Below are 15,479 nucleotides of genomic sequence, written 5' to 3' on the forward strand. Positions count from 1 at the left end.
GTCTCTAGATAGGCAGAGCCAGCTGTCACTCACACAGCTGGGTAGATCTCGACAGTAATGTCAGGATCCGTCCTGGCTGCGGCGGTCTCAGTATAGCGCTGACTGGCGGAACGGACGGGGGAGGGGGCGGGTACAGCTGGCTCTGCATAATTGACGGGAGCCGTTTCAGCTGTGGCGTCTCAGTACAGCACGCGGTATACTGAGCTTTGAGTGACGGGAGGACGCTAGTTTGTGCCCTCCCGTGACCCTTAGGAGAGCTTTGTGGAAAAACACTGACCCCATAGTTCTCCTTTAACTTTTGCAGCGCTGGGAGAAGGGGCACTGCAAGGGTTAAGCTTTATTCTGCATCAGAGTGCTTCTTTACTACTTGTCTGTTCCTTAGACCTCTGCTCCTTTCAAAAGCTACAGCCCGCGGCACAATTCTCACATGCAACACTTCAGTGGTTCCACCCACAGGCCCTTGCATCACTACACGGGACAGCAGTAACGTATGGGCCTGGCAGGTAAGACCACAGCATGTGGAGGAGGATGCAGAAGTCCAACACAGAATGGTGGGATGTAAAAGTTTCCACCTCAGGCCATGCCGCAGCAAGCGTGTTGTAAGTAGACTGTTTACGGAGTTCAATAACTGAAATCTTTATCTCAGTCATGTGACTGACACTTTCAAATCTCATTGGATTCAAATGAAAGTAACCGTCACTTTTATTTTTTTTAGGACAAATTATCTTTATCCTGATGCGTTGGCTTTGTGAATTGAGCCCAATGTCTAGTAATAAAAAAAAACACCAAACAACTCACACATATCAAATAAAAGACACCTCAGAGGTGTTCAGCAAAAGCAACGTCTCCACTCACCTTTACTGCTACATGAAGCTTGGCTGTTTTCTTGGATGGTCCGGAGGCCTCATGTGTGGTTCCATCTACATCAACAGACATAGTGAAAACTGGTGCATGTACTGGACCTGATTGAGACAGCAGTTTGTATTGCAAGCCAGGTCGAATCTGGTTTAGTCGCATCAGTGCATTCATTGGCTGGTTAGAATCTATGGCTTTGCTGTCCAAAACTGGAGACAAAGATTTATTTACGTTACTGATACTAGTACGAGACAACCACAGGTTTAGAACATTCTACAAAGCTACTCGATCAAACTGCTATTCATACATACAAAACACTTCCCAGGCAGACCATCGTATGAAAGCAACAGCTGGTGTGGATCATCCACGCCAACAGATCGTGTGGTGAATGAAGAAATAGTTCTACACCAGGGGGTGGGCAACCCCGGGCCCTCCAGCTGTACTTTACCTACAAATCCCGCTGGAGGGCTGGAGTTGTCCACCCTTGTTCTAAACTATATGGCCAAGAGATTGCAGACACCGGATCATCACACCTACTGATACAGCTAAAAGTATGTGACACCCCCTCTTAATTTTTGAGTTCAGGTGTTTCCTGTGACCGGTCCTGCTGACGCTACTGCATACAAGGACATTTTAGACAGTTGGTCACTTCCAACCTTGTGGCAACAGATTGTCCCCTGTGTACAAAGCCAGCTCCATGAAGACATGGTTTCATGAGTTTGGTGTGGAGGAACTTGTGTCCTACAGAGCCCTGATCTCAACTCTACTAAACACCCTTCGGGGGAATTGGAACGTCAGTTGTGAGCCAGGTCTTCTCATCCAACATTAATACCTGACCTCAACCCTACTGAGCCCCTTTGGGGTGAATTGGAACGTCAATTGTGAGCCAAGTCTTCTCACCCAACATTAATACCTGACCTCAACCCTACTGAACACCTTTGGGGTTATTGGAACGTCAGTTGTGAGCCAAGTCTTCTCACCCAACATCAGTACCTAACCTCAACCCTACTGAGCCCCTTTGGGGTGAATTGCAACGTCAATTGTGAGCCAGGTCTTCTCATCCAACATCAGTACCGGACCTCAACCCCACTGAACACTTTTGGGGTTATTGGAACGTCAGTTGTGAGCCAAGTCTTCTCATCCAACATCAGTACCTGACCTCAACTCTACAGAGCCCCTGTGGGGTGCATTAAGACGTCAATTGGGAGCCAGGTCTTCTCATCTAACATTAATACCTGACCTAAACCCTACTAAACACCTTTGGGGTGAAATGGAACGTCAGTTGTGAGCCAGTTCTTCTCATCCACCATGAGTACCTGACCTCGCAAATGCCCTTTTGGCTGAATGAGTACACATTTCCACCAAACGTCTGTAGAAAGCCTTCCCAGAAGGATGGATACCATTATAGCTGTAAGAGGGGTCAACTCCATATTAACACCTATGGTTTTGGAATGGGATGTCAACGAGCCGATATAGGTGTAATGGTCAGGTGTCCATAGACCTTTGCCCCTATAGTGTATTTCCCATGGAATGATCGGTAAACAATGACAGGCTTTTCCCAAACTTCCACCTGCAAACTCTACAAACAGATGCAAGCTGTGGCTTGGGTGTTCGCACAGCCAGTTGTTGCAGATGATGCTCAAATTGGTGTAACTGTAGTTGACTGTATATGGCCCATTCAGGCTCTCTATCAGTAGGGTATCCAGTGTATATTATTTTATTGAATTTTGCATGGCCACGCTTTCTACAGGGAACCGGACACAATATCTAAACAGCACCCTGATGCCATCATTGCTCATAAGGGACAGATTAAAAATGAATTAAATGCAACTCAAAGTCATTTGCGTAAGGCCAAAGCTTCCACCTTTGATAAGTTAAAGGGCACGCAAAGGCTAACTTTATTCTTTATAAGTTTTTAGTAGAGCGCGGAAGGGTTAGAACCTTGGACAAGTTTTTTTTGCCGTCTGGGGCTCCATCAATCCATTCCTTCGCTTGTCCCAGTGACCACTGTCAAAATACTACATTTTAGAGATGTCATTGGAGCAAGCGGTGAGGGGAAATCTTATGATTAGAGATCCACTGATACCGATACTAGTATCAATATCAGTGCCGATACCGAGTATTTGGGCGAGTACTGCTACTCGCCCAAATGCTCCGATGCCTAGCCCGAATACTTCCTGTATCTGGAAGCCGGGCAGCACGTCATTACACGCTGCCCGGTTTCCTGATTGGCCGGGTATCGGCTCCATGCTCTCTCGTCACTTGTAACGAGAGAGCATGGAGCCGACTTCCCGCTGCAATGACGCGCTGCCCTGTTTCTTAACTGGTCGGGAAGCTGGGCAATCAGAAAGCCGGGCGCCGTGTAATGACGCAGCACCCGGCATTGTGATTGGCCGGGAAGCCGGCTTCATGCTCCCTCGTCATCTCAATGCCGGTATCGGTGCATCCCTACTTATGGTGACAACTGTCTTAGATGGGAATTCCCCTCACTTTGGGGATTTCTTCCTGTTGCATCTCCAAGACAGGAAGTGAAGGGATGTCTACCTTGCAGGACACGGATGGCATCTGATGGGGGTTTTTAATCCTCAGCATAATGTAAATAACATTATTATTGTGATCATTGTTGTACTTTTTATAGCTTTCGGTTTTATATATATACAAAAGGGGCGGAGTCATTTTCTCACCACGTTCTCAGGCATTGACCAGAAACCTTCCGTACAAATAAAGCCTCGCTGAAAGAAAGCTGTTTATACTGCGATTGACCTCGGTCAATACGCGGCTACATTCTGAGCGCAGCGACTGAAAGGAACTTTACTGTTTACAAAAGTTCAGTGCTCAGGCTGGCGTTTAGATCAGGGGAAGGAGGGAGAGCTGGGAAAAGCCGCACGCTTTCACAGGGAACAATTTCTTCAGAATCAGGTATTGATCTCTCGCTTCTCTAAAACCTGCTGAAGATTGAGGGAAAACATTTCGCTGGATGGTGTAGTCCCTGGAAGATCTACTATGCCGGTTCATTACTGACCGAGGTAACCTCTGCTACAGGCATACAAATATTAAAAGGAACATAGAGGATGTGTGTGTTCCACAACATGGGGAGGGCCCAGAGCCACACTGCCCCCTTCTCTACAGAACCTACATGAGAATATTCTAAGAACAATTCTTGGCGGTTACATCAACAAAGTGACACTGAATTCCGGAATCAAACCTTAAAAATACATTCAAGTCCCTTAACTACCGTGTTTCCCCAAAAATAAGACACTGTCTTATTTTTTTTTTTGGCCTCAAAAAAACACAATAGGTCTTATTTTTTTTTTTTTTATGTACAACAATCCAAAGTTAATGCAAATCCAAATTAAATAATCCAAAATGGCAAGTTAAGAATAGTGTGATCAGGGCAATCAGGGGGTGCCGTACCTTTCCATTCATTGGCACCTTGATTCTCTCATGCGGCTCTTCAGGTTCCCCCCTTATGCCACCACCAGCCCTGGCCGGGTCACAGCTAGGTCTTATTTTCGGGGTAGGTCTTATATTTTAGCAATTCCCAAAAATAGTACTAGGTCTTAAATTCAGGGAAACAGGGTATGAACAAAAATGTATCTGATTTGTGTATCACTCGGCTGTAGATCCTCCAATCATCTCTGACACTGTCCTTCCTTCTGGAGGGGGGCTACTAGGGATGCACTGATACCGGTTTTTCGGTATCGAGCACCCATATTTTTTTTTTGGGGGTACTCCCAGATACCGAATACCAATATCAGAAGTCCCACTCAGGAAGCCTGTTGGCGTCCAACAACTCTCCTCTCAGCTTCCCGGGTAATCGTGTCCCTTTCTTTCCGTATATTGGCAAATGTTTAAACTAGGGATGTACCAATATCGGTATTGATATTTTTTTTTGGGGTACTCGCCGAAACACCGAATCCGGAAGCCCCATTAAGGAAGCTAGGCGGCGTGTGACGACGGGAAGCTGTCTCCATGCTCCCTCGTCACCAGGTGACGAGGAAGCACGAGGCCGGCTTACTGGCCAATCAGGAAGCTGGAGGTGGGGTAACGACTAGTGGTCGCACTTTCTGATTGGCCAGCTTCCTGACCAATCAGAAAGCTGGGAAGCGAGTCATTACACGCCCCCCGGCTTCCTGATTGGCCGGGAAGCCATCTCCCTGGTAACGAGGGAGCATGGAGCCGGTTCCGCGGGCCAATCAGGAAGCCAGGCAGCGTGTAATGACTCACCACCCGGCTTCCTGATACCAGAAGGCACCGGCAGCATTTGGGCGAGTACAGGTACTCGCCCAAATACTCAGTATCGGCACCAATACCGATACTAGTATAGGTATCGGTGCATCCATAGTGACTACTTTTGTTCCCCATGGTCCCTGTGTGTATTGTAAAGAAGTCACCGCACCAAGCTCCCCCCCCCCCCCCCCCCCACCGCTATTCAAGCTTGGCTTCTCCAAATTAATAGTTCGGGGACTTGAATGTATTTTTTAAGATTCAACTCCTGAGCTTAGTGTCACTTTACGTATACTGGGATCTTGCTCCAGCCATCAGAAAGGTTAGTAAGTTAGTTTAGTTAGTCGTCAATGTCCCCCTATTAAAGTTTGGGTTGCAAGAGCGATAAGTGAATCTAGAATTGAAGGGCCCCACCATAATATACACAAAGATATCCCAAAGACAGATTGCACGAAGCCAATGCGTTTCCAGAGCTGCAGCTCCTCCCCAACAAGCCACAACCACCGAACTAAAACCAATCTCTTATATTTTTTTATATTATTAATAGTATTATTTTGAGTACAAATATTATCATTATTAGGGATGCATCGGTGCCGATACCGAGTATTTGGGCTCGTACTCGGCCAAATGCTCCGATACTTACCCCGATACCAGAACTTCCAGTTAGAGGGAGTTCTCCCTCTGACCGGCAGTGCTTCAGGAGCATGGGGCCGGCTTCCTTTCCCATCAGGACGCCGGGCAGTGGGTTATGACCCGCCTCCTGATTGGCTTTACTTATTGCTAGGCAGCCTTGCTTCCTAACCAATCGGGAAACCGGGCGGCTTGTAATAACCAATCAGGAAGTCGGGTCAGGAAGCCAGGCTGCCTAGAACAAGTAAAGCCAGCTTCCTAGCCAATCAGGAAGCCGGGAGGCGCGTCATGATGTGCCGCCTGCCTTCCTGATTGGCTAGTAAGCCGGCTTCACTTGTTGCTAGGCAGCCTGGCTTCCTGACCAGTCAGGAAGCCGGACGGCACCTCACGACTCGCATCCCGCTTTCCTGATTGGTCAGGAAGCCAGGCAGCCTCGGCAAGTGAAGCCGGTGTTCTTTCTCAAGAATACCGGCTTCGGAGGCAATCAGGAAGCCGCACGAGAGGTCGCGATTTACCGCCCGACTTCCGGACAATTGGGGCACACGGCATCGATACTCGGTATGGGCGAGTACCGGAAAAACGGTATTAGTGCATCCCTAATTATAATCCTAATTTTTACTGCCATTACAATCATCGATTTTCACTTCCATCACGCCCTTACTGGTATCGGATCGCGTCCCCTAGTTTTTCAGGATCATGTTTCACAAAGATGTATATATAAAAAAACAAAAACAAAATCCAATTTGTAAAGAAATATTTTGGTGCTGTATTGTAGCCCTAACGAAGAAGAGGAGCTGCAGCCCCCCCGAAATGTGCTGGCCGCCTTCATTATTCCCAAAACGTTACCAATTCCGTTCATAAGCTGTAACAACGTTTTAGAGCTTTGATCAAAGTTTACTGTTACCCCGACTTAAATTCCTGACTCCGAACATCCAATGACAGGCGAGAATACAAAATACTTACTTTTGCGCAAATTACGCCTCATTTTCTTATTCGGGTCCTTGTCATCACAGGGACCATCGTCGTATGGCCGCTTTAGTCCTGCAAAGGGTTAAAGTGGAAGGATGTTATCATTGCATAAAAAAGGTATAGAATGTAGCGCTCATCACTGGTTATCAGAATACAGAACAAACAAGAACAAAAAGCGCCGGGGACAACCAACTCCTCTAAAGGGTTCAGTAAAGGTGCATACTGCAGGATGCTGCCCCACTTCAGCCAGGGCCACTGTAGTATCTAGAAAAAAAAAAAAGAACAGGGGGCGCCTTCCCTAGTGCAGATACATTTTATTCAGGTACAGGCAAACTATAGAAATGGAACCCGCAAGAGTAAAAACTAGGGCTGGTAATGATTAAAATTTTCGTGTTCGATTAATCGAAATTTTTTAAAATCGATTAATTTTGACCGACGTCTTGATGGGAGAGTCGGACCTCTGCGTAAAGTCTTCTCCAGCACATCCCAAAGATCCTCCATGGGGTTCAGGTCTGGACTCTGTGGTGGCCAACCCATGTGTGACAATGATGTCTCATGCTCCCTGAACCACTCTTAATGGGAGAGTTGGACGACGGTGTAAAGTCTTCTCCAGCACATCCCAAAGATCCTCCATGGGGTTCAGGTCTGGACTCTGTGGTGGCCAATCCATGTGTGAAGATGATGTCTCATGCTCCCTGAACCACTCTATCACAATCTGAGCCCGATGAATCCTGGCGTTGTCCTCTTGGAATATTCTCAATGTGCCATAAGGGAAGAAAAAAAATCCACTGATGGAAAATCTGGTCATTCAGTATATTCCGGTAGTTAGCTGACCTAAGTTTTTGGGCACATAAAATTGCTGAAACTAGACCTGACCAACTGAAGCCACCCCAGATCATAACACTGCCCAGAATCCAGGTGGTGATGGTTTTTCTGGCCACTCGTATCATAAAACTCTCTAACACAGGAATTTACACACACTTCAAATTCTCTCAGCTATGGAAAACATTAAAAAACAATTGGATGAAAATATTTTCTCTCGTCATTTGCCCAAATTAACACCAGAGAGCAGAGAGAACGCTTTGATTCCGTCTGTTTCCCCAGAACTGTGGAAGAGATCTGCTGAAATCTGATGACATTTTAGCTGATATTTAGGACATTAGGCCACGGACACTTTTGACAGCCCCTGTCTGAGTCGTGCTGGGAAGGTTAGTGGTAGCTTGTCACATTCATATGGACATGTTCCGTAATGCTGAAGACATTTCCCAAACCCATCTGAGGAGCCGCTTCAGCTCTAATGAGTGTCAGGAACATACAAAAACATATACAGAAACACTGGTGTATACACTGAGTGGCCGGATTATTATATACACCGAGTGGCCGGATTATTATATACACCGAGTACCATCACCTTTAATTCATTCACCGTGGAATGTGTCAGATGGAAGATGTGAAAGTAAACTACTACAGACATGAACATTTTTGTCTCAATGTCATTGTCTACATTGCCTGTAACAACTACACTGCCTGTCCCAAAAAAAAAAAAAAAAGTCACGCACTGATATTTGGACCACCTTTTGCTTTGATTACGGCAGTCGCCATGGCAACGTTTCCATGATGCAATCTCATGAGTTATTTCCGTCCAGAGTTGCATTCATTTTTCACCAAGATCTTGTAGTGATGATGGGAGAGTCGGACCAGGAAGTCTTCTCCAGCACATGACAAGGTCTGGACTCCGTGGTGGCCAATCCATGTGTGACAATGATGTCTCAGGCTCCCTGAACCACTCTTTCACAATCTGAGCCCGATGAATCCCGGCATTGCCATCCTGGAATATGCCCAATGTGCCATCAGGGAAGAAAAAAATCCATCGATGGAAAATCTGGTCATTCCGTATATTCAGGTCGGCAGCTGACCTCATTTTTAGGGCACATAATGTTGCTGAACCTAGACCTGACCAACTGAAGCCACCCCAGATCATAAACACGGCCCGAAATCCAGGTGGTGACACTTTTTTGGACAGGCGGTGTATATAGCCTTACCTTATGCTGCTGTCCAACCACTTGATACCCTCAAGTGAGGACAATACTGAAATAACCTTCATATTGCATACTGATTAATGTCACATTAGTGGACCAAATGTTATGTATACCATAATTTACAATGTAAGGTCCAGGTTCTTAAAGGAGAACTTTGGGCATTTTAAAAACCTTCCCTTGCAGTGAGGTTATCCCCACACTGCAAGGGTTAAGTGCTTGCTTTTCTCTAGGGGCCGGAATAAAGCAGATATACTCACCTGATCCTCGGTCTTGCGGCGTCAGGCACGTACCTCTCTCACCCTCTGCTATGGAATATCTCCCTGCATCCTTACGTCTAATGCAAGTCATGCATTACACGTGATGACCTTAGTGGTCCTTAGACTGATGGAGCCCAGTGGAGAAGAGGCTGCGGGGAACAGTCTATCAGCTCAGCAGGGCTGAGGATCAGGCGAGTATATCTGCTTTATTCCATCTCCTGGAGAAAAACGAGCCCTTAACTACCCTGCAATGTGGGGGTAGCCCCACTCTAAGGGAAAGTTTTTGAAATTCTTGGAGTTCTTCTTTTAATGCAGTGTTGTATGTAAAATACAAAAACATGAGAAAAAAACTTTACTTAAAAAAAAAAAAGCAAACCAATAACAAAAACCAAGATGTACAACAAATTATCTGGTTAAGGCAAGGGTGGGCTACTCCAGCCCTGCAGCTGTTGTACAACTACAAGTCCCATGATGCATTGCAAAACTGATACTTACAGGTTTGACTCTCAGAGGCATGTTAGGATGGGTAGTTAGAGCACAGCTGGGGGGCCGGAGCTGCCCACCCCTGGGTTAAGGGCTCTGTAGTCAGAACACAGCTGGAGGGTTGAAGTTGCCCACCCCTGGGTTAAGGGCTCTGTAGTTAGAGGACAGCTGGAGGGCCGGAGTATATATGGTTGCCCACCCCTGGGTTAAGGACTCTGCAGTTAGAGCACAGCTGGAAGGCCGGAGTATATAGGTTTGCCCACCCCGGGGTTAAGGACTCTACAGTTAGAGGACAGCTGGAGGGCCGGAGTTGCCCACCCCAGGGTTAAGGGCTCTGCAGTCAGAGGACAGCTGGGGGGCCGGAGTATATATGGTTGCCCACCCCTGGGTTAAGGACTCTGCAGTTAGAGCACAGCTGGAAGGCCGGAGTATATAGGTTTGCCCACCTCTGGGTTAAGGGCTCTGCAGTTAGAGCACAGCTGGAAGGCCGGAGTATATAGGTTTGCCCACCCCGGGGTTAAGGACTCTACAGTTAGAGGACAGCTGGAGGGCCGGAGTTGCCCACCCCAGGGTTAAGGGCTCTGCAGTTAGAGGACAGCTGGAAGGCCGGAGTATATAGGTTTGCCCACCTCTGGGTTAAGGGCTCTGCAGTTAGAGGACAGCTGGGGGGCCGGAGTTGTCCACCCTGGGGTTAAGGGCTCTGCAGTTAGAGGACAGCTGGAGGGCCGGAGTTGTCCACCTCTGGGTTAAGGGCTCTGCAGTTAGAGGACAGCTGGAGGGCCGGAGTTGCCCACCCCAGGGTTAAGGGCTCTGCAGTTAGAGGACAGCTGGAGGGCCAGAGTATATAGGGTTGCCCACCCCGGGGTTAAGAGCTCAACTTTCAAACCCACAAATGGAAAATGTAACACGCTTTCCAATCATCTGTAATGGGCAATGGCTCCATCCCCTTCTCTTCTCCAATGAGCTTCAAGCACCATCTGTGTATTGTGACAGAGGCCGCCAGCCCCGGGGGGGACAGCACCGGGATTCCTCAATCCACACTGGTGAGCGTTGATGGAGGAATCTGTTCTATTCTCTTTGTTCAGCCTGCAGTGCATGGCCAGCTTTAGGTCTCACATGTGTACGGAACAGTAAATAGAAGCAGACACCTTGTAGGCTCTTACCTTCCCTGTCTGTGCTTGACCAGGAATATTTTTGGAAGGGTTTATTTGATGGCAGGGGGTCCATTTGCAACACCTTGTAAATCTGTCCGAAGGCCAACAAACGCAGTGCATGCTGTAGTGGAGAAAACGTAAAGAAAAGGATGAACATTGGACTTAGAAAATGAAAATGAAGACAGATGCTTCTCGAGAGCTTTGATTGGATAAACCCGGACCATCATTTCTATTGCTGTGTACAGGAAACTAGAGACACATCCACTGTGACAATCTAACCGCCTCCCTGGTGGCCCATCTGTCACCTATGTCATGTGACCACATGGGCTATAAGACATTGAGGTACAGACACAGCTAGAGGCTGAGAGGGGAAATAACGTATCCATATTGCACCATATATCTATATTATTAATGTACACGCACCACAAACTGCCGACTTTCAGCCCAACAGAAGGTTTTTATGGATGGATTTACAACGTGGATGCAACAATACCGTTTATTTGGTATCAATTACCCATATTTATATTTCAGTATCGCCGATACTGAATAGTGATACCGGTACTTCCGCTAGCATGGAGCAAGCTTCCTGGGCAATCAAGAAGCCGGGTCATTACTCGCCGCCCGGCTTCCTGATTGGCTGGGAACCGGTTCCATGCTGTTTGGGCGGACCGATGCTGATTGGCCGGGAAGCCGGCTACCAAGCTAATCAGCATACTAGGTGCCATTGCAATATATCCCCCCCCCCACGTGTCATACCACTTCCAGGTGTAACCAAATAATCAATGTTCCTCACCTCTCTGTGGTCACAATGTTACGGCTGATCGGTGTATATTTTACATAAAACACTTTTGATGGAACATTCCACTATCAGCATTTCTCCTTAAAGTTTAAATAAAAATTGTAACCAATTACCTCACCAACTTGTTCCATTTGGTCCGTCAATTATACTATTGGAAGTGTTGGGAGAGATCAGTCTGATAAGTGCAAAGAATGCCGGTTGATCCTGCCAGAAACCCAAAGAGCTTGTAACTTCCTGTAGCGAGCTGACTACACTGTGAACTACATGCTGATGGAGATGGAGAAGATGGCCATGTGATGGAGATGAGGAGAAGAGGGCCATGTGATGGGCCATGTGATGGAGATGAGGAGAAGAGGGCCATGTGATGGAGATGAGGAGAAGAGGGAGGTTTAGGAACTCCTAAGCTGCCCTACATTATGCTCTTGGGTTGAGACACACTTGAACTTGAAGCACAAACCGACCACTTCACTTCAAAGTTTAATTACACTGAAGAACTCTAATCAGCGGCGTGGCGGCAAACCACTCGCTTCCCTCAGAACAGAATGTACATCGGAGAGCCGCAGCGCGGTCACCACATCGGAAGCTAATAAAGTGCCGCAATCAGACACAACGGGCTCCAGATAAGAATGCATTTGATTCGATGCGGTGCAACCATGTCCTAGATTAGACCGGACCTATTCATCGCCTGGGCCGGCCATTTCACATATATGTCGCCGATATCTATGGCGACGGACAAAACCGCGTGGAATAATTCGGTCTTGCATGACGACCACACAAAATAAAACATCCTTCCGTGATAAGGATGAGATGGCTTGTCCTCTCGACACACACCGCACCGGGCAGAGGAAGAACGGCAGGGAAACACATTACAAAGAACAAAAAGCAGACAGCACCCCAATAAAATGTTACAAGCATGCGCACGTAGGAAACCAGAAGCTGATGTAAAATTTAGGGATGCGCCGAAACATATCGGCCGAAAATGGCACATGTGGCTAAATGCAGAAAGTGCAATTTTTCTGCCGATACAGCGGCGCATCCATGATTTCTTTCCTACCCCCTGGGCGCTGCTCTGTGTCCCAGTGGGGAGGAGAGAAAGTGTGACAGCCGGCCGAGCGCTGCGGGAGGAGAGCGCTGTGAGCGCCTAAAAAATTTACCTGTTCCAACTTAGATACAAATTCAACTTAAAGTGACATTAAACCCTCAGATTTTTTAACATAAACCAATAGTGTAATGTGCGCCTTACTGTAATCCATGGTAGTTTCCCTTCTCTTTGCTGCTCTTCCTTTTAAATCCTCATGTCTTCTCATGCTTGGGGAGAACTTCCCTTTGCAGCTGAGTGCCTCTTCCTGTAGTGCTGGCTCAGGTTGTGAACCTGCACACAGACACCGTGTATCCATTCCTGAGACAAGGCAGTCTGCTGCAAAACAGAAGTTCTCCCCCGGCATGAGAACAGATACGGATTTAAAAGGAAGAGCAGCAAAGAGAAGGGAAAAAACCATGGATTACAGTAAGGCGCACATTACAGTATTGTTTTATGTTAAAAAATCTGAGGGTTTAATGTCACTTTAAGAACAAACCTACAGTCCCCTATCTTGTATGTAACCCGGGGACTGCCTGTATTGAAACCAGAGACAGCCAAGTCGTTAGTAATTACCAGAAGGAAGTTATCAATGGCCGGCTAAGCGTTTCTCTCCGTACGAGAGCTAAAGTACAAATGAACATCTGATAACGAGGGAACTCGTATTATCATAAGTACAACAAGGAAAAGCAAAGCGGAGTCACTTTGCTCCACATGTCAGTAGCTAAAAGACACGCGACCCGGGTGACATTCCTCTTCCTGTTCAGCATAAAAAAACATTTCCACGTAATCCCCGACTCTCCAATGAGTACAGATAAAACCCCCGCTTGTCCTTCCATGACTTCCTGGCTTCGTTCCAACCACACACAAATCTGCCAACGCGCTCCTCCGGCACCGACGGGCAGGTGTTTCTTCTTAGCATCTGAAATGTTCAAAAGCCAAGTGTGTGTGTGTGACACCACCGCAGTAGTAGGCAGCGGGCGGGCTAAGTTGCAGTGCGTACTTCACAACACGACTTCACGTGTCACAGCTTGAGGAAGGGGATCCTGCGTGACCCCCGAAAACGGTTGTCGCAATTTTGTGACACGTCCTTTTTTTTCTTCAATAAATAAGACTTTTTTTTTTGCTTTACGCTTATAATGGAGTGACGGTGTCCCCGCTTTCTACTTATACTGGAGTGCCGGTGTCCCCGCTTTCTACTTATACTGGAGTGCCGGTGTCCCCACTTTCTACTTATACTGGAGTGCCGGTGTCCATGCTTTCTACTTATACTGGAGTGTCGGTGTCCATGCTTTCTACTTATACTGGAGTGCCGGTGTCCATGCTTTCTACTTATACTGGAGTGCCGGTGTCCCCACTTTCTACTTATACTGGAGTGCCGGTGTCCCCGCTTTCTACTTATACTGGAGTGCCCCGGTCCATGCTTTCTACTTATACTGGAGTGCCGGTGTCCCCGCTTTCTACTTATACTGGAGTGCCGGTGTCCATGCTTTCTACTTATACTGGAGTGCCGGTGTCCCCGCTTTCTAACTTCACTACTGGGACACACAGCGGCATGCATTCTGCACTTAATACCGATCTCTTCCTCCCTGGGAATGTATCCTGCTATACAGAAAAATAAATCTTCTGTTGCAGAGTCGTAAAGCATCAAATGGTCGAAAGTATTTTGTATCGCTGAATCCCGTACTAAATCTTTATAGCTGCAGACATTTCCTTTAATCACTCTCCAAACCCCCCTCCCCCCAAGATTCAGCGAAGACGATGGTGACACTAGATCTGCAGCATTAGGTTTCCCCAGTTGCACAAATGAAAGATCGGTGGGAGCAGGGCAATATTAATATGATACTTAACAGACAGCAACTTCATACTGACACCCGCAAACAGTTTTTAATTTAGAAGAAATGCTCGGTCAACATTCTCCTTGCCCAGCTCCGAGGGCAAGCCGGCACGGTGGGTCAAGCATTATTAGGAGGGTCAGATTTGTCTGTAGGCACTGAATCGTGCCAGGTTCCGATAGGATCCTATCCAACAGAGCCCCCAATACCCTCCCTATGCCTATGTCATTAGGTTTATAAATAAAATAAAAAAAATCACCTGAATATACTTGACCAGTTGACATGGTTTCTCTATTATAGGTCGGTGTTGGTTCTCTCACCCAGGAAGAATAGAGGTCAATAGGTCACCAGCACACCGGGGTCCACATTATCAATCCATCCTTTATTGATGTTAGATAAACATGCTATCACAAAGGATTGCAATGTTCCGGAACTAGCGTGGTCCCATTGTTTTGCCTCATGAAAGGACCACATTAGTTCCGAAACATTGTGATCTTTTGTGATAGCATGTTTACCTAACGCCATTAAAGGACGGATTGATAATGTGGAACCCCCAGTTCCACTTTACCTCTATTGTTCTTGCGGCGCCATCCTGAACAGGGAGTGCTGTAGAGCACTTCCTGTTCATTCGTAACTAGGGACACCAGTAAGCATACGCCGAGTGCTTGTAACCTGCTCTCCAACCTGACTTGCCCGTCGCAGGAGACCGAGCTCTCTTCACTCACCAGGTTGGAGAGCGGGTTATATGCACTCAGCGTATGCTTACTGTGTCCCCAATTATGAATGAATGCTTACTGTGTCCCCAATTATGAATGAACAGGAAGTGCTCTACATCACTTCCTGTTCATTCACGATTGTGGACATACTAACTCATACTTTATCCACAGTTTATGAATGGACAGGGACACTCAGTATAGAGGCTTCCTGTTCATTCATAACAAGGGCTGCAGAAAAAGAAATCGACTGTGTCCTCAATCTCTTTTTCTATTTTAAAAAGGGAAATATCAGGGGTCCACTTCGACCCCTAATATTTCCCAAAGCCCCCAACAGTAAAGTAAAAAAAAAAAAAAGATAAAAAAATGAAAATAATGAAAACATTTTTTTTAAAAGGCTGTGGTTTTGGCCTGATAAAATTTTTTTTTTCAGTCTAAAG

The 15,479-nt window shown here is 46.8% G+C and overlaps 1 protein-coding gene across 1 annotated transcript in view; it reads right to left on the reverse strand.

Annotated features, from left to right (window-relative positions):
• The window catches only part of STRBP (spermatid perinuclear RNA binding protein), an 81,150-nt gene that overhangs the window by 22,736 nt on the left and 42,935 nt on the right, over positions 1 to 15,479 (reverse strand). Inside the window, exons 8-10 of the mRNA XM_018570649.1 lie at positions 10,609 to 10,735; positions 6,676 to 6,753; positions 856 to 1,064 (exon numbers count right to left, since the gene is read on the reverse strand). Of these exons, the coding sequence (XP_018426151.1) occupies positions 856 to 1,064; positions 6,676 to 6,753; positions 10,609 to 10,735 (414 nt within the window). The remainder of the gene's footprint in view (positions 1 to 855; positions 1,065 to 6,675; positions 6,754 to 10,608; positions 10,736 to 15,479) is intronic.

The sequence above is a fragment of the Nanorana parkeri genome, unplaced genomic scaffold (assembly GCF_000935625.1).
Source record: "Nanorana parkeri isolate BGI_ZX_2015 unplaced genomic scaffold, ASM93562v1 scaffold1566, whole genome shotgun sequence".
Classification (NCBI taxonomy): Eukaryota; Metazoa; Chordata; class Amphibia; order Anura; family Dicroglossidae; genus Nanorana; species Nanorana parkeri.